Raw genomic sequence first — 25,421 nt, forward strand, 5'->3', positions numbered from 1 at the left:
GATTCTATCAAATCAGTTTCTTGATATTTAGGAGAATTTGGCTACAATATTATATGAGCCAGTGGGATTTATAAAATGAATGCACTTGTACAAAATTCAGAAAGAAAGATATATACTTGGTTTCGTAAATATTTGTTTGACGATCTTCTCTTTCTCCTTTTGATGGGTGGATGTTTTCACTTGTTTGATAATCTTACATTAATTGTTACAAAATTTGGAAGCCCAAAATGTCGTTGGAACTCGGTATACAATCAAGATAGTGCAGTTGTGTATACTGTATACCATTTCTTCCTTACTGTCAATTTGTACCAATATACTTGGAGCCACAGCCACATTTAACCAAGTAGCAGTTACCCAAGTACCATCTGGTAGTACAAAGCGTCGAGCATTAAAAAACTAATTTAAAATAAAAGTGGTCGGTTTTGTGTTTCATACGAATGTTTGAACTAAAATTTTGACGGTTAGAGACTTAGCATGCAGTTCAATTCTTTTTGATTGTATAGCCGACGCCCGACTGTGAGAAACTGAGTATATAGTTTGGTGAAACTAAAGATTTTTTTTTTTAAAAAAAATTATCCATCCGCCGGCCAGACATACATGTACCTTTGGTACTGGCCGTAATCTGCTTATAGCTACTTTAAGCGATCTCCCCAACATTATTGCAAAGAATCAGAATGGGATTATGATGATTCATGTACATGTATGTACATTGAACTAAAAGCGTGCCAAGTAACGCAATCTTCAAGTACATCTAAAAAAATTTAATGCTCAACGTGCCTTAATTCTTGAATACCCAATTGCCACTTGGTATTATAACCAAAATGTTAAACAGAAGTAATGTTAGACTTGGAGAGCCGACTGATGAAAATGGCATGGTTTATTTACTTTTTAATAACGATATTAGTATCTAATTATCTACTGTCTAGATAATATATAAAAAATATGCATAAATGAATTTTAAAAGAGACGAACAATTACAAAGATTTACGATAGTATTATTGATATTATGGTCGGGATCCTTGTTAAGGACCACTAGGACTAGGACAAGCTGATCATAGCTGCATTTGTCGACCATATTAGTCGATTAAACAAAAAAAGAGAGGTTAAAATCGTGTAACATAGATGTCTAGTGAAGATGATGTTCGTAATTGCCATGGTGTGGTTTACAGTCGACCTCAGTTACATTTTAGCTGTCAAGAGATTAATCACTCTTTTGTCATTAATTTCTACAAACATAATCCTTTAATTTCTTCAAAAAAAAACAAAAAAAAAGATGAAGCATCTAACGGTCAAGCATTTGAAAGAACATAAAGGATCAAGGCGGTTGAAAGAACACATGTGAGACGCGGCACTTCTTCTTTGGTTTAGATTGGGTGAGCTTAGAATTTAAATTAGTTCGATCAAACAAGAATTTCTTTCATTAAAAAAAGCTTGAAAGGATGTTTTTGACTTATTTAGTCTCCTAATTTCTGTTAATAAGAATAAAAAAAAGGATAACACTTCACTAATTCGAGGGTTATCTTGAATGAATTAAGATCAATATCGTCACCTAATCATCATTTAAAGACCAACAAACTATTTAGATATTTTATTTAATTTGTTACTGGTATATATTTTTAATATACCACGGTCCACGATGAACCCATTCATGCTCATATTCAAATCAACTTAACTTAACAGTACCTAATCAAATATGTTGTCTTATTGCTAGCTAGTTGTAAGAGATGATTTTCCTTGCTACTTGCAAAGCCATTGTCTATCTAATGTGGTAAGTAGCACTGGGAAGTTCTTTTTCAGCAGTGTGAATTATACACTGTACAAATGAAGTCATGACCTACATGTTGTCTTAGAAACCTATATAGGTTGTCTAAAGCTTACGGGCATCACAAATATAGAAGACGGTACCTAGTAGAGTAATATGTAGTTGACGTTCTAACAGCACAGAGTACTTAACAGTTTGGAGTGCTGCAGTTGTTGGGATTCCAGGTTTGGCCGGTGAGCACGCTGTTCAAACTAGTGAAGTTAATCACTTTGCGAGCTGACGCATGCAACATAATAATTAATGAACATCAAATTATTGTCTTGTTTGAGGTTTAATTTCTTCCATAATGTTGGAAGGAGGAGACAAGGAAGCGAAGCAAATCATATCTATGACCTCGTGGAATTAGGTTAATGGTACACGTGTCCCCATGGTAGGTTGAGAAAGTTTATATTAACCCTAATCCTAAATTATTAGCAGAGAGACAGAGGTCGTGCAGGCCGGTTTAGGATATGATATGTATCAAGAAATTATGCATCCAATTGGCAAATCAGCTTTTTACGGCTTTAGATTTTATTCTTTTTTTTTTCTTTCTTCTTCTCTTGTCGATAAGAATAAGTCGCCCCATTAATGGGCCGGCAAAATCCTCAAAGTCGAATGTATCTTAATGGAAGTAGACATTGGGAAATTTCCTCGTTCCTTCATTAATCTCAGTTTGGCGGGGCTGAGATATGTAAAATTAATGGAAGTTAAAAATGAAACCGTGAAACTAATGGAAGAATTACGCAGAATTGAAACCGTGAAATCCGCGAAACTAGGAGTTAAGTTTCGGTAAAGGGTCTGGCCATGAAAGAAATAATCTCGGTGACTCTTCAGTGAATTCTCAGGCAACTAAATGATAATGAGCGACTGTTGGGAAATACTGTAATATTTTGGCACACCAGTAACGTAGAGTCTTAATTAATTTATTTTGGTCACCACTGTTTTAGGCTTCCAGTTTCACAGCTGGATTTCCTCGTTCTGATACATATTTATGACCGTCGTATGGGGTATGGATAATGGAAGTACTGAAGCTGTTCTTCTTATCTGCTAAGGAAAATTATTTATTTTCCTGCCATAATAATGTTTTTACAACCCGGTTGACTTTGTCAATCCAAGTTGATCGAGTAAAAGTGGAGAGAGATAAGAGTTACTCTCCCAAGCTCATCACTTTTCTCTAACATTGAACTTTCTTTTGAAAGGGTGTGCATTAAGTTATCAATCTGGAGTTAAAATTGGAATATCAAATCATTCTATTTTTATATGTATCAAAATGATCAGGTTGGATTAGTTTGTTGCTCATTAATGAACGACTTTGAAAAATTTCTCAATTTCTATAATTTGTTAATGGTTAATATTTTAAGAGTTGTTGATTGTGAGTTAATTATGAGAAGAAGGTTGCATATCATTTTTATGAGGTCCAAATTAATGTTTTGGGAAAAAATTAGGAAAAAAATAATGTAAGTGAGTTTTTGGCCTCGCATCAACTATTCAATGAAAATGCAAGGATACTAAATACACCAACTTTTTCGTTCAACAATCTGTATAGACAAAACTTAATATAATAGCAAGTAGACCGACTGAATGATCCTTGACAATATGTATATAGAGTTTACATCTCTACCTCTACCTCTACTCAATTAGTATATGTATAGACATAGGGTCCGCGAACCTGATTGTTAAGCAGAATATTTTGACGATCTCAAAAATCAATATCCAAGATCAATCTAGTCGTATTCAAATAATCCTATCGGAATTCTGCCAAGTGATTAAACTTGTTATCTATCTTTCAAGATACGAATTCTACAATAAACAAGTCTCGTAATCGATTACGATTAAGTGGACATATCTACTTAGATTGAATATGTACAAACCTGTGTGAATCCAATTATAAAGATAAACAATATAACACAGAAAAGGAAAAACACAAGACACTAGATATTTTGTTAACGAGGAAAGCACAATAGCAGAAAAACCCTGGGACCTCGTCCAGATTTGAACATCATATTGTATTAATCCGTTACAGGCACTAGTTTACTATCAGACGTCGGACTGGAATGTAGTTGAGACTGAATCCACCCTCCAAGCGATCCAGCTACAGTCGCGCTCCTTACGTCTCTTGAACCTCACAAGGCTCTACGCACTTGATTCCCTTAGCTGACATCCTTTCCATCCTAAGAGTTGCTTCTGTCTCAGTGAATGCTTTTTATACCAACCTTCCTCTAACAGATAAGCATATTTGATTTCCGTTTAGATCAAAGATCAAGGTGTGGAAATCTGTTTGCAATAGACAAAGCTAGCAAACCTCACAAACCCGGAACTTACGATTCCCGAAGAGCAGTCTAGATTCTTAACCACGTCGCACGAACAATCTTCAAAAAATCAACTAAGATCAGTTTTCAGATATCTATCTTGAGGAATCACAAAGTCTGTGACGAAGAGAACTTTATGATTTCTATCTATATTGCCTGAAAGAGATTATGAGAACCTCGATAACAGAAAGGTAAGATCAGGATTCACGAAATATCAAGGTAAAGATAGTCGGACCTGGCTTCACGAATCTCCAAAGCGAAGTCTTCTAGTCGTAGACCTAATTATGTTTATCATAGGAAACCTTAGTCAATAGAGGACGACTCTAGAATCAACTAGGACACAAAGTGTTATGGATTTATTTTTCCAGTTGAAAGAGCATCTCTTTTTAGAGTTTTTCAAAGACCAAGTGTTTCTTAGAATTCAAACTAAGATAACTTGAGAATCAAGCAAACTCTATTCTTGAAAAATACAATAGAAGAATATACATACACTTAGGTTTGGTTATTGAACCGTATCTAATGACCATTCGGTTTGGCAAGTTAGCTAACAAACTAAAAGCAATTTGATATTCATTCAAACACTTAAGAGTTTAATCATGATGCACACACATAAGTGTTTAAGTGATCAATGAAGTTTTAGAAGTGTTTAAGAGAGTTCCAGTAATGCAAAACATATTATTAAAATAAGTCTTTGAGAATATATATACTAAAATATAAACTGGGATAGTTGGTACAACGGTTTTCCAACCGTATGGCTTGTTCACGAGTCAGGGTGTAACAGTTCATGAACCGGGTTTGCCAATCCTACAAGACTACCGAACTCAGTTGACAACAGTTCGTGAACCGGTTTCGCCAACTGCTAGCCTATTATTCCAACTTTGAAAAATTCAGTTCACCACGGTTCGCCAACCGGGTTAATGAATTGTTCCCAATTGAACTTGCGGTTTACGAACTGGTTCCCCAACCTTCATGTATTTCTGAAACTCAGATATCTATGGTTTGCAAAATGGTTTGCCAACCTACCTGAGTAGAAATATCAATAAGTTCAATATTTCTCTCTTATGATGTTGGAAATGTTCCCGCGTGATAAAATCTTTTGCATGGGAAATTTTCGATTGATCCACAAATTAATTCATAAAACTAATATTTTTAAGGACCGTTGAACATCTTTGCTTAGAATCATATTTCGAGATTTTTCACAAGACAAGCTTGACTCAAAACTTCTTTTTTGTAAATCTACTAGAAATCATACGACATAGTCTCAATAGTAGAACGGTGAGATAGTGAGTAAAATAGAATGGTACTCAGTCTTCATATACCTGATACAGAAGTTCTTCAAATGTCTTCGTCGATCTTCAGTCTTCAAGGGTGATGTCTGATACTCAACTACAAATTCTAATTAACCTAGTCCGAGACTTGACTAAGTAGACTAGAAATGAAGATACAGTTTTGATCAGCTAACACTGACAACCAGGTTGAGATAGAAAAATGTATGGGTTCAATCGAGCAATGCTCTAACACTTTACTATCTTCAATTTGTCAATAAGCAATAAAAACCTCGACTTTATGGTTGTTTCTATAGCTAACGCTCATGAAAGAAGACTATCAATTGAGGTCAACATGGAGAAAGACCATGTGGTTAGCTTCCATTATTTCCTCGTACAACACGTGCGGACACGGGTAAATAATGTTAATATATATGTGAACTGATCACATCAACAAAGACGTTGATTAAGAAAGTATACAAGAACACCAAGAAGAGGAAAAAGGTGAATAGTACACCGGAACTCCTACATAAGTGACTAACGTTTACAACGCCCCTACTTGTAATATTTACAAAAACATATACGTGAAATGTTAGCATTTACACACCTAGATTTATCTTAGCAACGTTCAATCCATTTTTCAGATTTGAGACGCATTAGTTAAATAAACCTATATTCTTGACTGTGAAACTAAATTATACAAATGATATTATTATGGAAACTAAAGAATAGTCTAAAATTTTAAAGTTTTGAATTAAAGCCAGTTCATATAAGCAAACGACTAAAAATGAAAGAGGCAGTACATGCAAGCAAACAATACCTTATTTCAGGTTTTTATATGAAGTTACCGGTGATGGAAAGGTAAACCTAAGGCAAAACTTCCATCGTATTGTTCAATAGATGGACACCGTGAGAAAATTGATATTGCTAGAAATCTTAAAGTTTAATAACTCAAACAAAAGTAACACAAAACTTACAGGTGGCGATACAGAGAAAACATATTAACCTTAGCGGGGAATATTTCATAAGATCGGCGCGTCAAAAGTAGGGATGTTAACGTGTATACACTAATTTGGAGCCGGTTGATTCAGTTCTTGATCTGGATCCTAACATTTGGCCCATTATAATTTTGGTTCCCGCCCGTTGTTACTAGGTACTCGGATATGTGTCTAATATATAAACAGGTCTAAAATTATTTAACTGTGACTTCGATTTTTTTTATTTTAATTCATGTTACATTTATTATCGATTAAAACATTAATAAAAAACATACGAATGAATTTTAAGTTGAAAAACAATAATTTTAAATCAAAACTAATAAATATTATAATACCTTTTCAAATATATTCTAAATATCTAAAGGGTACCCGAATCTTTTATCGCTCTTGGTTCCACCAATTTTAGACTCAAACTTGGAGCTATTAGGAACTAGAACCGACTCAAATAATCAGTTCTGGCCTAGGGGCCATTTTTAGTTCCGATTCTTATGGTGTTTGAGTGGAACTGGAGTCGTAAACATCGTTAAATAAGAGTCAAAGGGTATTGAGATGTTAAATGTATCAAAATTTATGCCATTTAACCACAAGTACAATATTTCATAAACTTTTTTATGCAACCAGAATTGGACAAACACGATATGCGGGTAAATACAAATAAAAGTGGCAGCATAACCATAATTATTATGTAAACCTAAATACCTATTTATCATATAGTTATTTTGTTGGAATGGGAAAAATAAGGGGGTAAATTGGAAATATAAATTTTGGTAGCATATAGTACAAATAAGTAAGAACACGGGAAAAATGAGGAAGAATATACCAAGATAAAGTTATATTTCTGCTTCCAAATTTTTTTATGTACACTTTTAGAAATGCAAAAAGGGGTAAACTGAAAAAAGAATCCTTATTTCTGAATTACATATGTGTATTTATTCATGCAACTTTTCGTAGAACACAAAAAAGTTGGGGTAAAACTGGAAAAAAATGTCCAGCTTCAGCTAAAGGATATTTCTTTTGTAATAATAAAATGGTTGAAAAGGGTGTTTGGATGTCTTTTCAGGGAGTATTTTTTGATTTTGCGGGCTAAAAACTGAAAGTACGGATCCAAGTTCTATAACAACTTCTTGAAGTCAATAAAAAAGTTAAAAGCAACTTTGCTTTGAAGATTTTTTTTTTTTTCCTTCTTGATTCTTGCTTATGAGAGTAGCATCTTTCCTCGCTCTTCTGCAAAATATAGAATTATTCTTTTTTATTTCATCTACCATGTTAAAAAAAAAGTTGCTTTCAATTTTTCCTTTTCTTTTTTTTTTGTATTATAGGTAATGATTAATGTTATATTGGTAACTCTTCATCCATGAATCTCCAACCTGATAAATGTTATATCTTAACTCTTGTTCATATTTCTTCAAAAAAAAATTTTACAAGTTAGTGATGGGGTCGACTGTTAAAATATACTCCCTCCGTTCCAATTTAGATGATATTTATGGAGTTTTCACGCAGATTAAGAAATGGAGAGATATGAAGATTTTCCATCTATACCCTTAAGAAAAGTATTCAAATATTAATTACTAATGAGTGCATTAAAAAGAAAATTTATAGTTCCAAGAAAAAAAATTAGGGTATTATTGGTAGTTTTGTGGAAAAATATGAAAACCCTCAAGTATTGTGGAACAAAAAAATAACCTTAAAACATCGTCTAAAATGGAACGGAGGGAGTAATTAATGGTATATGGTTCACATCTGATTAGAATCAGGAAAGATTTTTTATTGAGCGAAAAAAATTAATTTAAGATGCAGGATATTCAAACTAAAAGAATAAAAAATAAAAATGAAGTTACACAAAGAATTAGATTCTTACTGTCATATTTGTTTACTCTTTTTAGCTGTGGTTCTGTGGGTTTGTTTCGGGTAAATATTTTTCATCTTTAAAGTTTTTTATATAATTCTATCAGTCGAGTTTCTAGTTTGAGATGTTTATACAAAAGACTTTCTCTTTTATAATCAATTAGTAGCACCTAAATGCATAAAAATTGTGTCCAAATTTTTATAGTCATCAGTAGGATTTGTATCCAAAGACATCAAATCCTAACAATTGATGTGACAACTGTAATTGCCTGTGAGAAACTATTGCTTCATTGTTTACAATAACAATGTGACATTAGTCACATTATTTTTTATTAATTAGCAAAGAGAAACATGATGGAAGCAATCTGATAGAACAAAACTCAACAACTAAGTATAAATACGTTTAATAGGTTGAAAACTAAGATTTTCACACACGATTAAGAGATCGACATCAAAAATAGATAAGACTTTTCTTCTCTTGACTGACATACTAACTTCTGAATTTCTTAACTTAATAGTTATAATTCTCACAACTTCTTCACTTATTTACTTCTCAAAAGTATAAGTTTTCTTCTCCTGGTATCCAAATACCTACTAAAGTGCATATACCTCTGTAAATTGGAAACACAATCCTCCCTCTCATGACGATTAGGGTTATTAATCTTGAAAAGGGGGAGGGTACGAAACCTATATACAATTCCTTGCATGAACTTCAATCAAAGATCAAAAATAATAAGAAATATCCTTAAATAATGTCAATAAGAGATTCTTGAATTCCAAGGATTAATTTACATACAACCTGCTTATACTTTAAACTATAAAGATAAAACAATATAATGTGGAAAATAAAAGTAAAGAAGGACACCATCAATTTGTTAACGAAGAGAACTCCAAAGCAGAAACACCCAAAGACCTCGTACAGTTTGCACACACATTGTATTAAGACTCCACAAACACAAGCTTATTATATGACTTCGGTATGGATAGTAGTTGAGATAACATAAATCTTCCAAGCTACTATGTTGTAGTTGTACCTCTTTATCTCTTGATTTTCGCAAGAGCTTACTCACTTGATTCTCCTAGGTGATGTATCCCTTGTTTCACAATCCGTCACGAAGACTAGCGCTACCCTGCCTCCAACAGGACGACTGGTGATTTCTTTTCTGATTCAAGATCAAGGAGACATAAATCGATTCCCTGACACTCTCGAATCTAAATCAACAAGACTAGGGTTTATTATATTTAAAAGTAATAGAGATACTTAATCACATATATATATAAACCTAAGATGGATTACAATGGAAAACTTGAAAACAAGATTTTAATATATAAGAGTTCTACTCAATCTTGTTTTAAGTTTTCTATCCAATCTGGATTTAATCAATAATTCTTGAATGACCTTATATCATATGAGGAGGACCTCGAAGTATGCAAGAATTACAAACATAACAAATACGGATACATATTATGAAACTACCTTCTTTTGAAGATAGGTTTTACCCGTCCTTCACGAATCCTAAGTGAAGTCTTTCAAGGTTGTACCTTAAATCTTGAAAATCCTTAGGTGTTTGGTGGAAAAACTTTGCAACAAGATATGCAAGAATGTACAGATTGAGTCTTTCGGTGTTGCTGATGTCTACAAATTTTTATAGTAATCGATTAAGGCTGGGTTGCTTAAGATGTAAGCAATGAATTTATTGCAACCCATAAAAACTATCAACTGCTGAATCTAAGTTGTTTCTTAATATATAGAAGTTTATTTCTTAAGTTAGAGTTAGACATGCAATGAAGGTCTTTCCATAGCTTAAGGTTATACACAATTGTTACCCCAAGTAAATTTTATAAAAGGAATTACTGCCAAAGATAATTTCAAACTATCAATAAGAAATACTAAACTTTCGAACCAAGGAAATTAGTTAAGAAGCAACAATTCCTAACCATTTGAAAAGTTCGGTTTGAAAATCAAATAAGTAAAGTAGATATACCCATATATGTAATTTTCATCGATATCACCTTTTAGGTTCATGAACCCAATATGGTAGGTTCTCAAACTCAAATTAGTATTGTGTTCAAAAACTTGGAACTTCATTGAGTTCACTAGCTCACTTAAAATAGTTTCACGAACTCAAATAAAAAAAAAGTGTCCAAAAACTTTTTAACTCTTATTCGCATCTTTTCCAGGTAAACTGAAAACTCTACTACCTAATTCATTCGAAAACGAAGTTGACTTTAGTAGGCTAAATCAAGAAATAGTTTGGAATCTAAATTTGATAACATACTTGATATACCGAGGTAAATTTATCCGAGCAATCACTCTGCCAGATCTAATTTACTAACATAAAATAAAAAAAGACACACAATTGATCTAGATCAAAGCAGCTTGTCCCGTGTCTCACACTGGTCTCGGCTGGGTTCGAGATATCTTAACAACAATATCTTGTCGATAAGATAAAATAAAATAAAAACTCATAGCACAAAAAATTTATTCTCACTGATATTTGATTTTACTCACGAGAATATTCTCCAAAGCGATAATTCTAATTAATTCATATCGGATCATTCTCAAATTTATTAAATGGGTATCATATACTAATGTCACATAAATATATAAACGTGTCCATAAATGTTAGTACTTCATGCAATCTTTCTTTTAAAATGCTTGGTGGATTTGGTGATGAGAGTAAAAATGCGGGGGTCTAACAACCATACCCAACAATTTGTTCGGCAATATAAGAGGACTTACTCCAATATACTTTCTATAGAATCAACTAGACAGTCAGACTCAATCTAGAGAAAAGTATATCAAAGAGTTTAATATCTTTGTTTCACAATGTAATCAACAAATCAAACAGATACAAATCTACGAGCCTGATTATTATGTGAAACAACTTGAACGGTACCAAAGACCAATGTTCAAGTGTCAATCAATTTAAATCAACAACTAAAGGTTGGATATTCTAATTGATTGATCTTAACGCACAACCTGTGATATATTTCAATTATATAAAAAAATATAATGCGGAAAAAAAATAACACAGACACCAGAATTTTGTTAACGAGTAAACCGCAAATGCAGAAAAACCCCGGGACCTAGTCCAGTTTGAACACCATAGTGTATTAAGCCGCTACAGACTCTATCCTACTGCCAATTAACTTCGGACTGGACTGTAGCTGAACCCTAATCAATTTCACACTGATTCAAGGTACAGTTGTGTTCCTTACGTCTCTGATCCCAGCAGGATACTACGCACTTGATTCCCTTAGTTGATCTCACCCACAACCAAGAGTTTCTACGACCCAAAGTCGAAGACTTGATAAACAAATCTGTCTCACACATAAAAGTCTATAGATTGAATAAATTTTTCTCCCACAGAAATACCCAAGAGTTTTTTTTTCGTCTTTTGATAAATCAAGGTGAACAAGAACCAATTGATAAACCAGACTTGTATTCCTGAAGAACAACCTGGTATTATCAATCACCTCACAATAATCTTAATCGACTAGCGAAACAAGATATTGTGGAATCACAAACGATAAGACGAAGATGTTTATGATTACTTTTATCTTGCCTATCATAGAAGTTAATCTCGAGTCAATTATTTCAATTGTACTCAATATGATAGAATCGTGCAAGATCAGAACATTACAAAGAGAATAGTTGGGTCTGGCTTCATAATCCCAATGATGTTTTTGAAGTCGTTAACCTACAGGGTCTCGAAGAAACCTAAGGTTAAAGGAGAATCGACTCTAGTTTATGCAACTAGTAACATACAGGAGGTGTGGGGATTAGGTTCCCCAGTTGCTAGAGTTCTCCTTTATATAGTTTTTAAATCAGGGTTTGCAATTCAAGTTACCTTGGTAAAAAAACATTCAATATTCACCGTTAGATGAAAAACCTGATTCAACCAAGTTAATATCTTTCAACCGTTAGATCGAACTTAGCTTGTTACACAAAAATGAAGTGTACCCTCATTTAGGTTTATGTAACCGTACCCAAACGTGTACACTATGTTGGCTCACAAATAGTTAACCGAGGTTAGCCATATGATTACTCTCATATCAACCTTATTCATCTTAAACATAACTAGTTCAAATGACTCAAATGAAACTACTTAAAGAGTTGTTCAATTGCTATATTCTCATAAAATTATACAAGAACACAATTGAAGCAAAATCGGTTTGATTCACTCGAATCAATTCATGAACATTATAGCCACGGTTTGCAAAGATTGCATTCCTTATTTTATAAATGTTTAAGTTCATGAACATAACCGATTTTAGAACTTTAACCTTCAAGTATGCAAATGGGTACGCATACTTGAAATACCCGGACCAAGATTGGGTTTCGCCAGTACGCAAATGGGTAGGCGAACTTTCAATCCCAGCATAAATTCTCGGACATGAACATGTACGCAAACGGGTACGCATACTTAGGTTCCCGGATTTCTCAAACCAACAGGTACGCAAACGGGTGCGCATACTATGGTTCCCGGACATGGATTACATATGTGCAAAAGTGCACAACATGACATATCCAATAATGGTTAAGTGTTCTAAACTCTTATGTCAATTATTGAAACTTTCTTAGAGGATGACAATAGCCATTTTCACACACTATTAGCATCAAAGAAATTTTCAAGATACTGAAATAATCATAAGGAAACATTCCAAGACTACACCAAATGATTGTATCACATGTAAGATGTTACTTGGCAATTTTCACATGATATAAGATGAACTTGGTTGACGCGAAAGATTGTTAACACATATTTCGAGAAATATGTAAGCGAGATAAACTCAGCTCGAAATCTCAAATGTTTATATAGAAAATTATATCGTAATACGACTTATGTCTCAATATAGGAGATAGAGTAGAAATACACTTTCCAAGTGATAGATGAGTTTCAGTCTCCACATACCTTTTGTGGATGAAGTTCCACAAGCTCCCCTTAGTAGTTCTTCGTCTTCAAATGATGAACGCCGTGAAGTCTAAATTCAACTACACAATCTATGTCCTAGTCTGAGACATCTATAAATAGGATAGAAATCAAGACTTATAGTTTTGATCACTAATATTGACAAACATTCTTGAGATAACAATGCATGCGAGTTCGACCGAGCAGTGCTCTAACAGAGAGAAATGGATGCAAGACTTTATTGTTTTACAATGATATTTTTCCTTTTAATTACAGTAACAAACTTATGTACCCCTCAGCCAAATTTTCACAGTCTCTATGTTGTTTTTGACTGGGTTGTGCGTCATTCTCGGCCTTGGCAGCTTAGGCCAAGGCCGTTGCACCTAGTCGTGCGCCATTCTCGGAATAACTCATATAATTACAAACAAATTTGTAGAAAACCCCTTTTAATTGCCTCTTTTTTGGTTCATTTTTTTTCCCAAAAATCGATATGATGTTTTCATTGTAGTATTTCAATCACATAAATAGCAGACTTGTCATGTGATTAAATTCATTTAGATCATGAAGAAATTTAAAGGATTGGAGATATAGAAATGGAAGTGTTGAAACTAGTTTCTCGCCCGAATCTCGGACGGTATCTTGAAAAAACTCGTTCCGAGCCAAATGAGTTTCTCGTTAGAAATTCGTCTCGGCAATATTTAAAGGAAGAGAACTAGGAAATTGTCGGTGTCTCGAACGATATTAACTATACTAGTCTAGACAGACCTAACCATTAGACATTATAAATACACATTTCAAAAACTAAATCCTAAGGATTTAAGAATTCAGTTAAATTTAATGAGGCTCTCCTTGCAAAACTAGCTTGGGAACTTTTGACTGAAAAAGATGCTATGTGGGCGAAAATTCTTTGTGAAAAATACTTATATAATAAGTATCCTTTATATGATACAATCAATCTGAACGGAACTTGGATATGGAGAAGTATTTATGAAGGTCTTCAAATAGTCAAATATGGAAAAATATTACATATTTCAAATATTACTTCTGGAGTATTGATGATGGTGCTAAAGTGAAAATATGGAAAAATAATTAGATTAGAGATTTGCCTCCAAAGTCATTTTCAAACTTTGAAGCTCACAGGAATAGTGATGACACGATTAACAATCACATTTCTAAAGATGTTATTTCTCAACGGTGGAATCATGACAGCATCCAAAATTTATTCAATCAACAAGACAAGATCCAAAAAATCTGGCTATGAACTACAAGTTTTGATAAACTTCATTAGTGTCTTACAAAAAATGGGCAATTTACAGTTCAACCTACTTATAAAGTGCTAACTCAACCTTCTCATTATCACATTCCAAGTTTTCAAGATCAAAAACTTTGGTTAAACATTTGGCATTTGAATCTTCCTTATAAGGTGAACATGTTTATATGGAGACGGGTGCATACTTCAAATAATAACAAGAACTGGTAGACATATAAATATACAAGATTATTGTTGTCCTTGTTGCAACAGAGAGGAGGAAACAGACTTCCATTTATCAATCAAATGCAGTCTTCCAAGAGCCATGTGGTTTTCTTTACTTCATGAAGCTCTTTCTTCTCAGCAGTAAGTCAATACTTTTCAAGATTGGATAAAGACTTGGCAGGATGAAAACAACAATGTCACTTTTAAGAATCAAAATTTTGTTCTTCTAGCTGCAGCTATTATGTGGCTATTGTGGAAGCACATATGTCAGATTTTTGAGCATGCTCATACTAACCCAAATCCATTAATTGCTAGCAAAAGCTTTTTGCACTAAATATAATTTGCTCTGCAATGATACTAGCATTACTTTATAGGAGGAAAAACAAAAAAGATAAAGTTAGAAGTTGAAATCCCCTCCAAGAGGCTGGATAAAATTAAATATCGATGTTGCTTTTGATTATAATACTAAAATTGTTGGCATGAGGCTAATTGTTAGAAATGATGCAGGTAGGTTCATGGGGGGACTGGTGAAATCTCCTAAAGCTAGAAATCCCGAGCATGTTGAAACTCTGACAATGCTTGAGGCTACTAAACGGATAGACAACAAGGGATATAAGAATACGATTTAAGAAGGAAATTCCAATTATGTTATTGAAGCTGTTGTTTTAAGTTTTGAAAAAGAAAAATGGGAAGATCATAACCTTCTAGCAGACATTAAATGTCTGAAGAGTGTGTTCATGTTCCTAGGGAATGTAATAATATTATAGATGTTTTAGCTAAGTATGCCAAAGATAACAGACAGACTTTGCTTTGTTTGGGCTGTTAATCCCCCGGTTTATATTAAGGTTATTCTCTCTGGGGAGGTACAAATTCCTAATGATGTAGCCACCGTTTATGTAGATGCATTCTTTCATTATCTTTTTAATACTGCTGGCACTGGCATGGTGTTGAAATCAATTGCATGTAGCTACATTGGAGTCAAAGGATCTTATGCAGATGGAGTAATTGATTCTGAAGCAGGGGAATGCATGGTTGTCTTGGAGGCACTAAGCTGGATTAAAGTACAAGGCATCCAGAAGATTCATCTTATTGCTGACGCTGAAGTAGTAGTGCATTCTGCGAACTCTGATACCTTTCATGTCAGATGGGAAAATAATCATATTAATAAAATAATTCAAACTTTAATGTTGTTTTTTGTTTTCTGCAAAGTATCTCTTGTTAAAAGAGATCTTAATAACGTAGCTGATAGTATTTCTAAGAGAGTTAGAACTCTCCATGGATCAACTCTGTTTTTGATAGGCAGTCTTTGCCCGAAACTACTTAATAAATACATTTCGTTTCTACCAAAAAAAAAATGTAATATTTGTTTTAGTAATGTCTTTCCGATCAAAATAAAAAATAAAAAGCTAAATCCTAACTAGAAAATGAAGAATGCTTCTAGGGGAATGATATAAAACCTATTTTAATATGATAATTAGTCTTTAAGATGCTTAGAATCGTGACTTGTTAACATTTTTTATTTTTTGATCGGCCTTGTTAACATTTTTGATAAAGAAAAGATGTCGTTTAACAGATTCGGTTAGCCATACCGGCGTGTCTTATCATTGTCTTTCTATGTAAAGCATAAAAAAATAGGATGGGGTAATAGGCAAAAGGTCCGAAGGATATACACAAACCACATATTGGTGTTCTATTTTCTTTGACCTTCATCATCTTTAGAAAACTTATTTGTCTCCCAATTTTAATGTCTGCGTAGTACGACACTACGATGTTCATGGCTATGACAAGAATGTACACATATATGACAACACAAACGAATGAAACAAGAAAATATATGCTTCAAAAAGGAACTGGAAAAAAAAAATGATATATGGAAGTACTTATGACGTTACTCGTTAGGTTAGGTTCAAGCATCCCAACCTCGGAGGAAATGGACGCATAATATTATTTAGACCTTTTTTGTTTGTTTGTTTGTCTCGCACGATCGCGCCTCTCTGTCCTTCGTCCCCATATTTCTTTAGTCATTATTCTATCCCCAACAACATTCCCTTTGCAAATTTCATATTCATATAAAAATTCCCCCCACGTCCTCCCATTTCTAACTCCCCGTCGTCAGTCTTTCCCAACCTAATTCTTCATTTTCTCTTAACATTAATTCTGATATCTATCACTATACTTATCAGATAAGGGCTACCCTATGCTCCCTTTTGTGCAGAATTGATCAATCCCCACAAAAATTTGTCAAGTGAATGGTCTGGATCCTGGGGTGTGAATTTTGCAGTTGGCCGTGCCGATCAGAGTGGAAGTCGTTGAAAATAATAACTGCAGGTTTTGTAAGCCGTTTTGGCTTTCACGCCTGCTCGGCTGCTCTTAATAAATTTGAATTTAGAACAGTGCCATTTCTTGCAAGTCAGATTCCGAAAGAGCTCCCATGGCCGTTTTATGTAACCCTTATCTGTAGGGTATGCGTCAGATATCATTACCCTCGTTAATTGATCATAGTTGGACCCCTTCTCATGATTGCTTAAGGATTAGGCTCCAATTAATCATCACTAATTTAATAAATTTGAAATGGTCCCTAGCTGTTGCAAGGGTTTCACTTTTTTAATCAACCAACACGCATATCATATAGAGCTTGATCTCTCTCGAGTTTTGTCTATTTCCCCACAACCTAACTGAAACTCGTGCATCCGCTCTCTCTCGATCTCTATTGTCTAGCTTACGCACCAATGATTAGGAATTAATCAAACAATTAAAATATATGATTTGAATACGTATATCTATCAATATTCATAAAGATGGAGTTATATGAGAAATTAATTAGGTTTTCTTTGTTGTAAAAACGACTCTGCAGTGAATTTCAGTGTGCACACCTTTGTTCTTGGCATGTACACCAAAATGTGCATAGTGCATCCAAGACCGTAGCAAATAATGGCCTTCCAAGTCTAAGTGTTTAATATAACAGATGTTACCACAGTCCCACCGCAACTGTATTGAAAATTGACATTTTTCTAAAAAATGCAAAATATAGGCCCTGGGCGGTGTCTTGCTCGCCTTTAGTATTGTTCACAAATATGGACATGAACTATGAAAACATTGAAAATTGCATGGTAAAATAATGAATAATCAATTTGGTCTAAAAATGATGAGTTAGGATATAATGGTCTTTTAGCCTAATTTTTGGTTGTATAAATATGTGTTCCTGGTTTGTCATTATTCCTCAAGCTTCGAAACATCATCATTTGGAGCTTACTTCTCTCCCAACAGTTAATGATCACTATTCTTTAATTCTTGATAACCATTTCGAATACATAGTCTTTTCATCTTAATCCGTTTCTCTTTCAATCTACTGAACAATGGAGTCTATGGGAGTTATGTCTGACGGAGAACTGATTAATTCCTACTGTGGGTTTTTCTCTAACAATGAAGAAGCTGAGTTCATGTTACAATTGCTCGGTAACTTCTCGTATACAAGCGAACAACAACAACCACAACAACATCAAGACGAGTACCCAAGTTTGGGAAATATGTCAACTCCTGTTACTGCTAATTACTATCCTAATCATCATCACGACGAAGCTGAAACTAACGATGGCGGGATGATAATGAGGATGCCTGACAATTCATATTTTTGTGCTGATATTGCCTACCCCCATTATGAGAATATGTCTCAAGTAGGTAACTACAGTTTTAATGGTAATGGTGATCATGTTTACATGCAGAATAATTCTTATCATGATGACCATGATAATTACTACGCAAGTGATGCTAATGCTCCTATTTTGATGAGCAATAATTTATCCATGGATTATGTATTGGTTGAGGATCAAGAACATGTCCATGGTTTGACGACCAATAACTTCTTCCCCGGCCATGTAATGGAAGAAACTAATAATACTTGTCTGAATGAAGAAATGAGCAACGAATCTTCATTAGAAGCTGTTGACCTTCATGATCAGAGATTTGAAGCTAAGGCGAAATCCGAGATTGAAGAACCAGCTATTTCTACAGTAGAAGACAAAAGCAACGTCGAGTTGATTGGAAAACGGAAAAAGAGAACTCGGGTTCCCAGAGATGTAAGTTTACTTGATCAAAATATATGAGCTTGTTATGAGATACGCGTAATGGGCTAGTTTTATTGACTTGTTTTCATTTTTATTTGGTAATGCAGAATCAGAAGAACAAAAGAAATGTAAAGTCTAAGAAGAGTAGAAAGCAATCTCCCAGTAGTAACGATGAAGAAGAGAGACAGTGTTCTAGCGGTTGCAGCTCTGAAGAGGATTCTAATGGTTCTCAGGAAGAGCCTAAAGAGTCATCCGTCCTCAATATGAACGGAAAAGTTAGAGCTAGTAGAGGTTCCGCGACTGATCCTCAAAGTCTCTATGCTAGGGTAAGAAATTCTAACCAATATCCTAGCTAGTTCTTAACAACTTCCTGTGTAAACTTCATAATGAATATGATCTTATAATCGCTTGCTTACGGGAATTATGGTTATTTTTGCAGAAACGAAGAGAAAGGATAAACGAAAGATTGAAAACCCTACAAAACCTTGTCCCAAATGGAACCAAAGTAAGTGCTAAAACATCATGAAAATCACTGTGTATAATTGCTTCATTTTGTCAAGTTTCATAAGTAAATGAAGGAGAAGGAACATGTTCTAATAGTGAGTTTTTTATATCTGCAGGTCGATATAAGTACAATGCTTGAAGAAGCAGTTGACTATGTTAAGTTTTTACAACTCCAAATCAAGTTGTTAAGTTCGGACGATCTATGGATGTATGCACCGATTGCTTACAATGGAATGAACATAGGCGCTTTGGATCATATCAATAAGATCTCTCAAAAGCAATGACAATCTAGGAAGAAGATTATGCATCATCAAACATATACAAAAGAGTTGTGTTGGACTTGCCAATGTCAATAAATCTATACATATATATCCCTTGATTTAACTAATTTTAAGTTTTCTTGTTACATATGAAAAGGTCCAAGAAAAATTAATCAAAATGAGTAAATTTTTTTCTAAATATATTAATGTTCAGATTTGAGGATTAATCCTCTTGATTACTAGCAAAGGACTATATCAATCAAATATAATGTACACCTCTTCTTCTTGTTCCTTGACCCCCTTCATGGGCTTATTTTACCAGACAAAAATCTGAATACATTTAAGAGAGAACTGATTTGAATTCTGATTATATAAAGGTATAAAACATGCATGTAATGCGCACTCTCTCTTTGTTGCATTTTAAAAACAATGATATCTGAAAAAGTCTAAAACTATGAACACATACTACATTGGATATCAGATACATTGATCATAATCTGCCCACCAATACATACTACATTTGGATATTAGATACATTGATCATCCATTCTCAAGGTCTAACTCGACTCCGTGAATATGCATGCATGGCCCGCTAAGGTCTACTACTTATTCGCACAACAAAATAATCTGGTTAGAACTGACTTGGTTTCTCATATTCTTGACTACCAAAAGTTATTTTCTTTAAAATAAAAATGATCAATTGAAGGTTTCGAGAAACATAAATGTATTCCTACAAAAGATATACACGAGTGTCACAAAATGATCTTCTGATTACAACATTGGCAATTCTTGGAAGTTCTCATGGAAAACAAGATTCCTACAGCTACAACTACAACCACAACTACTATAACTTAACCTTATGAGAACCAACTCCCCCCCCCCCCCCCCCCCCCCCACCCCCCCACCCCCCACCCCACCCCCCAACTTGGTATATCTCCTCTGTCCCTTTTCTTTATTAACTTTCAGGGTACACTCTAATGTTGAAGACTATTATTTTGATATCCGTTAATGTTACACAGAAGGAAAGTTCCTCGGAACACACAAGAGTTTATGTTACAAACCACGGCAGCAGTTCCAAGAGTTTTTGCATCTCTCTACGCTCGACTGTCACTAGTATGATTTGGTATCTCCACCTGACTGTCCAGTGGCATGTACTGTGCCATTATAGCTCTGATCTCTGAGTCCATGTATGACTGGAACCAATACAAAAAAAATTGTAATGAGCAAAAGAGATACAGATAAGACAAAGCATTTTAAACTCCGCCACTGTTTAGCAAGTGAGCTACTGAGAAGGAATGGTATACTGAATGCTCAAAAGTGAAAACGGATGGTATAAAAATTCAGAGCAAGTATTAAAAGAGCGAAGAAAAGGTAGCAATGTAATGAATTAATCAAGGTGAGAGGTTATTTTTGCTTGGCAGGTGAGAGGATCTTTATGAATTTATTTTTCCAAAGAGACCAGGACATTATTTTTATATACTGTAACAATTATCCAGATTTAATATATTTACTTTATGTCAGCTGGGCACTCCATTCATTTTATTTTCATAGACGATGAAACTAATTTCTAAAACAATAGAATGCTTATAACACTTCAAGAGATTAAAAGATTATGGAAAGCAAGTTAGGATTTCTAGACGATTTTACAAGGATTGCTAACTACTAGGCTTAAATGGATCAACTTCTATTTTTATAGTTAACTAGTAATCACGAGGTTTCACGGGCTAATTTAGCTAATAAAAGCAAAATCAGTTGCATCATGTAGTAAAACTGACACCTTCACAAATAGTCGAATAGACTGACCTTACCTACATAGGAAATGGAAATATGCAATGCACTGAACTTACCCGTATTCTGTATTTGTAAATAAGATATGCTCCAGCAGCAGCCATAACCAGGCCTATCAAGATGACCCACACAGCAGTCCATGACGAATTAGCTTCACTAGCACTCTTACCTGAAGCAATCAGAGGGAAGCCATTTATATAAGCTGTGTGTTCATGTAGTTGGAAAAGAAGTCATATAGTGACTTACTTATACAGGTGTCATGATCCTTCATGTACAAGAGGCCCTCACTGCAAGTGCACTCATACCCGCCCCATGTATTTTTGCAGTGACAGTCAGGACACTGACAAGCTCTCCTTTCTTTGCATTCATTAATATCTGCCAGTATATATTGTCAATAACTGTTTATCTGAAAGCCAATCTGGAATAATAATTTCAACCTGAACTTGCTTGTTCCAAAATCAGAAGTCTCAATCTATCTCTCTTAGCAAGTGTTGAAATTCTATAAGATCAGCAAATAGCAAAAAGAAAGAAAAAAAAACCACTGCTTCTGTTGTAAAAATTATTAAGCTGTATCAGTATTACCTTCACAATTTTTGGCACCATCCCCTTTGAATCCCGATGGACACTGGCATTTAACACCATCTATATCCTGTTGATAACAAACACAAGAATTAAGAATTAACATAATCCCAGTACGGGATAAACTTGTACTGGTGGACACACATACCAGACACGCAGAAAAGGTATGTTCATCTCGAGTTTCGTGCCAGCAACCCCCATTGTTTATATTGCAGCGTCCACGCCCACTAGCTGCAAGAGAAAACTCCCACAATCAAAATATTATCATACTACAGATTCCATGTGAAGCTCATTACCATGATTCTAAAATTGGATTTTAATGTGAATGATTCCTACTCTAAGAAACCATTCATCCACGAGCCAGCCTATGCGATAGTTCAGCAGGAAATGGCACATAATTTTGACATCTTATACAATCATGGTGCTAACAACCAAAACATCAACGTCGGTGTTTTGTGACCATGGTGGAATAGCGTGAAGACTATGTAGGACAATCCAGCTTTAAAGTGACTACTACATGATAATACAGACTTTTACATTGGTTTATATATACAGAAGTACACAAATTACTCCCACATGTTCTTATCTATTTGAGCTCATTCATCAGACATACTTCATTCATATAAAGACACCTGCAGGATGGAGTAAAACTCTGTTTCACCAATGAGCAACTACAAGATTTCTTTAGCCACATCTTTAAAATGTCAAAGATGCTGTTTAATAATTTTTAACTGCTCAGAGAAATCTAATTCGGGAAACATTGACTAAGAAAAACAAGTTAAATATCCAGACACACCTTCACAGGAACTGTAACCATCTCCTTTAAACTGCACACCTTGAACAAGGGGACACTCACACACTCTTCCGCGGAATGTATCCTGAGATGGGAATCCAACTATCAACCTACGTTGAAAGAAAGTCCACCAATTTACTGAGGTAAAGTATTAGTAATACCTTGCAAGCAGTGACGTTTAATGTCTTATCCTGCCAACATCCACCATTATTATCCAAGCACTCATTTGTCTCTAAATCTGTATTAGGATAACATAAAGGTATTAAAGACATACACCACCCAGATATCCCTACTGCAAGTATATAACCACCCTAGGAAGTTAAGATAAAAGTGAAAGCTACCAGCATTCAAGCAAACCGCTGGTTCAGTAGTTTCCTCAAAACCGGAACAAATGGCTTTTAAAACAGCTCCTTTATCCAATTTCCCTGCATTTATACGGAGATGCAGAAAACAGTAAATGTGTCAGAAAACTGACACCAACATAAGAGATATAACTAGAAAAGATTCTAAGACTGACCTCGATATTGTCGACTGTTAACGACAAGGGTAGGCAGTATGGTCACATCACCTCTGGTTCCTTTTCCAACCTGCACGCAAGCCATATGAGATTTAGCCATTATTCAAACCCATGACAGGGAAACCACTAGGTAGAATTGTCTGACAGTTCACCATCTCAAACTGAAGGATGTAGTGTAAGATTATACTGAAGTCACACCTAAAACTGTTTAGTTAGAAATACTTACTTGGGCTTCTTGTTCTTCTTTTAGAACAGGATTATCAGCATCAGCATTTGGGTCACCCATACACTTCTCAATCTTTTTCATGTCAAGGCCTACCAGAAGCAAGAAGTACTTTAGCATCCTATAGAAAGAATGACTCGTTCAAGTAACAAAAAAAGAAACCCACCCACCTAGAGACTTGATAACAGTATCAGCACATTCTTTATTATATTTTTTCAGCTTCATTGGACATCTTATTTGAAAATCGGTGACATAATCCCACCAAACCCAAGGCTTGCTGATCTCATTTGCCACTTTGAACACACAAAGTTGTCTTAAATTTTCGACAACAACATCTTTCCCTTCATATCCTTGGCTGAAATCCTGCTCAGGATCAGGTGCACAATACCGTCCCTTATTTATGCACTGAGATTTGCACTGTTTGCTTATTGTGAATGCTTCAGGACAATACCAAGTTATATAATGGGGTGTAAATTGCGTGTAACCCCCTCGCTCAAGTATTTGTGCTGCGCCTTTGAAATCCTTAACAAATTCCATCAGCATATCACATTTCACCCCACATTCATCATTGCTATTTGTCCACAATTCATATTCTACTCGATTATCTGGGTGTGGAACAGCTTCCCTCCAATCAAGATTCAAGTTGACCATTTCCCCACTACTTATTGCTTTTTTCAGCTTTCCACCAAAATCTTTAGTGATGAGCGCGGATGGAATGGTTATGTTCTCGATATACTGTGCAGATGCACCATCCTCTTTAGGTGAATCCATGGTTAGTAATGGTTCATCAACATTATCTGCAACAAGCACAGCGGAAGCTCCAGCTTTTTGCGCATTCCAAACTTTTAAAGCAAAAAGGCAGTCTGTGAAGGATCATAGGACATTCAAACATGTTACAACTCAATCCAACTTAAAACAATTCATGACTTCTAAGTATAAAAATACAGTAACACTCAACCGCTAACTACTTCGGACTCTTAAATAATCAGAAAGATCTTTCTATTTATATTGTTGATAGTTAAGATAACATGGTCACAAAGATCCGTAATATAATTCTGAAACTTAGATGGTTTCATTGGCAGAGTGGTGGTAGAGTTGATTGTTTAAGTTCCTATCAGATACATGTTGGACACTCTTATCTCGACTCAAATTACTTCCAGGTCTATAAAACATCACTCACATGCAGCACATACATACACCAAAAACTCAAAGTTAACACTATAATCTTGAAATTGATCAGTTTACTTCCACTAATTTCGCAGTCTTAAAAAACTAGCTAAAAGATGAACCCAACATATTTACTCATTATCAAAGTCAAAAGATGAGACCTTTTTAGGTTCATTAATCACCACATCTGTAACCCCTCAAGGTTATCTCATTTTGGGGCTTCTAAAAAAACCCAAATACCAAACAAAAAATCAAATGAAATTCAAAATAAAATAAAATAATTGATCTTACCTCCTCGATCAACTAAGAGAAATGTAGGAAGAGAACCAGGTTTAGTCTTGAAAGAAGTAGTAAAATCTTCTCTACAAGCTTTTTGATTGTCTTTAGGGTAAACAACAGTACCAGCCATACTTCCACCATATTGTGGTAAACCAAAATTACCAATAGCACTATCATGATTTCCTTTAATACTATCTGGAGAAGTAACTGTTATACTATTTTTCTCAACTAAAAATTTCCCAGTTCCAATTTGAAACAAATATAGCAAACTTACAAACCCTAAGTAATACCAATAATATCTTGAAAAAATCCCCATTTTCAGAAATACCAAATAAATGAGTAATCTTTTTGTGAGGGTTTTGGAATTGAACAAAACAGGAACTCAGGTAACGCCTACTTTGAGAAAACCAGATAAGTTTAGTAATGATGAAGAATCCGTCACTTCCTGAAACTTCAGTGGTACGGAACAGAAGTGTGTGAGAGAGAGAGACTAGTAGTTTCTTTTTCTTTCCCGTTGTGTTATATTATTTTTGTAATTTCCGATTTTACCCCTATCTTTAATAAAACACCTTGACCTTTGGTTGAATTTCGTTGACCAAACCGACATCTATTTGTTAAAAGGCCAGATTCTGTACGGTA

At 34.6% G+C, this 25,421-nt stretch overlaps 2 protein-coding genes across 2 annotated transcripts; one reads left to right on the forward strand and one right to left on the reverse strand.

Annotated features, from left to right (window-relative positions):
• Nucleotides 1–17,851: 17,851 nt before the first annotated feature.
• Nucleotides 17,852–19,613, forward strand: LOC113361412 (transcription factor bHLH84-like). The gene is made up of 4 exons (XM_026604663.1): nucleotides 17,852–18,684; nucleotides 18,780–18,998; nucleotides 19,112–19,177; nucleotides 19,293–19,613. The coding sequence occupies exons 1-4, from the start codon at nucleotides 17,965–17,967 to the stop codon at nucleotides 19,458–19,460; spliced, it is 1,173 nt and encodes a 390-aa protein (XP_026460448.1). The 5' UTR covers nucleotides 17,852–17,964; the 3' UTR covers nucleotides 19,461–19,613.
• A 743-nt stretch (nucleotides 19,614–20,356) lies between these two features.
• Nucleotides 20,357–25,261, reverse strand: LOC113356671 (vacuolar-sorting receptor 3-like). Its single transcript, XM_026599876.1, has 12 exons — nucleotides 24,795–25,261; nucleotides 23,507–24,199; nucleotides 23,340–23,428; nucleotides 23,114–23,183; nucleotides 22,938–23,021; nucleotides 22,758–22,834; nucleotides 22,600–22,681; nucleotides 21,952–22,034; nucleotides 21,807–21,873; nucleotides 21,471–21,599; nucleotides 21,284–21,393; nucleotides 20,357–20,629 (listed from the first exon to the last, which is right to left on the reverse strand). Exons 1-12 carry the CDS (start codon nucleotides 25,096–25,098, stop codon nucleotides 20,531–20,533), a joined length of 1,887 nt encoding a protein of 628 aa, XP_026455661.1. The 5' UTR covers nucleotides 25,099–25,261; the 3' UTR covers nucleotides 20,357–20,530.
• Between the last annotated feature and the right edge of the window lie 160 nt (nucleotides 25,262–25,421).

This window comes from Papaver somniferum, chromosome 3, assembly GCF_003573695.1.
Source record: "Papaver somniferum cultivar HN1 chromosome 3, ASM357369v1, whole genome shotgun sequence".
NCBI classification, from domain to species: domain Eukaryota; kingdom Viridiplantae; phylum Streptophyta; class Magnoliopsida; order Ranunculales; family Papaveraceae; genus Papaver; species Papaver somniferum.

Coding starts and splice junctions, on each gene's coding strand:
- LOC113356671 (XM_026599876.1), bottom strand. CDS start 25,098: ATGGGGATTTTTTCAAGATATTATTGGTATTACTTAGGGTTTGTAAGT. Junction 21,600..21,806: donor TGGTGCCAAAAATTGTGAAG/GTAATACTGATA, acceptor ATATACTGGCAG/ATATTAATGAATGCAAAGAA. Junction 21,394..21,470: donor GGATCATGACACCTGTATAA/GTAAGTCACTAT, acceptor TGATTGCTTCAG/GTAAGAGTGCTAGTGAAGCT.
- LOC113361412 (XM_026604663.1), top strand. CDS start 17,965: ATGGAGTCTATGGGAGTTATGTCTGACGGAGAACTGATTAATTCCTAC. Junction 18,999..19,111: donor CTCAAAGTCTCTATGCTAGG/GTAAGAAATTCT, acceptor TTATTTTTGCAG/AAACGAAGAGAAAGGATAAA. Junction 19,178..19,292: donor TTGTCCCAAATGGAACCAAA/GTAAGTGCTAAA, acceptor TTATATCTGCAG/GTCGATATAAGTACAATGCT.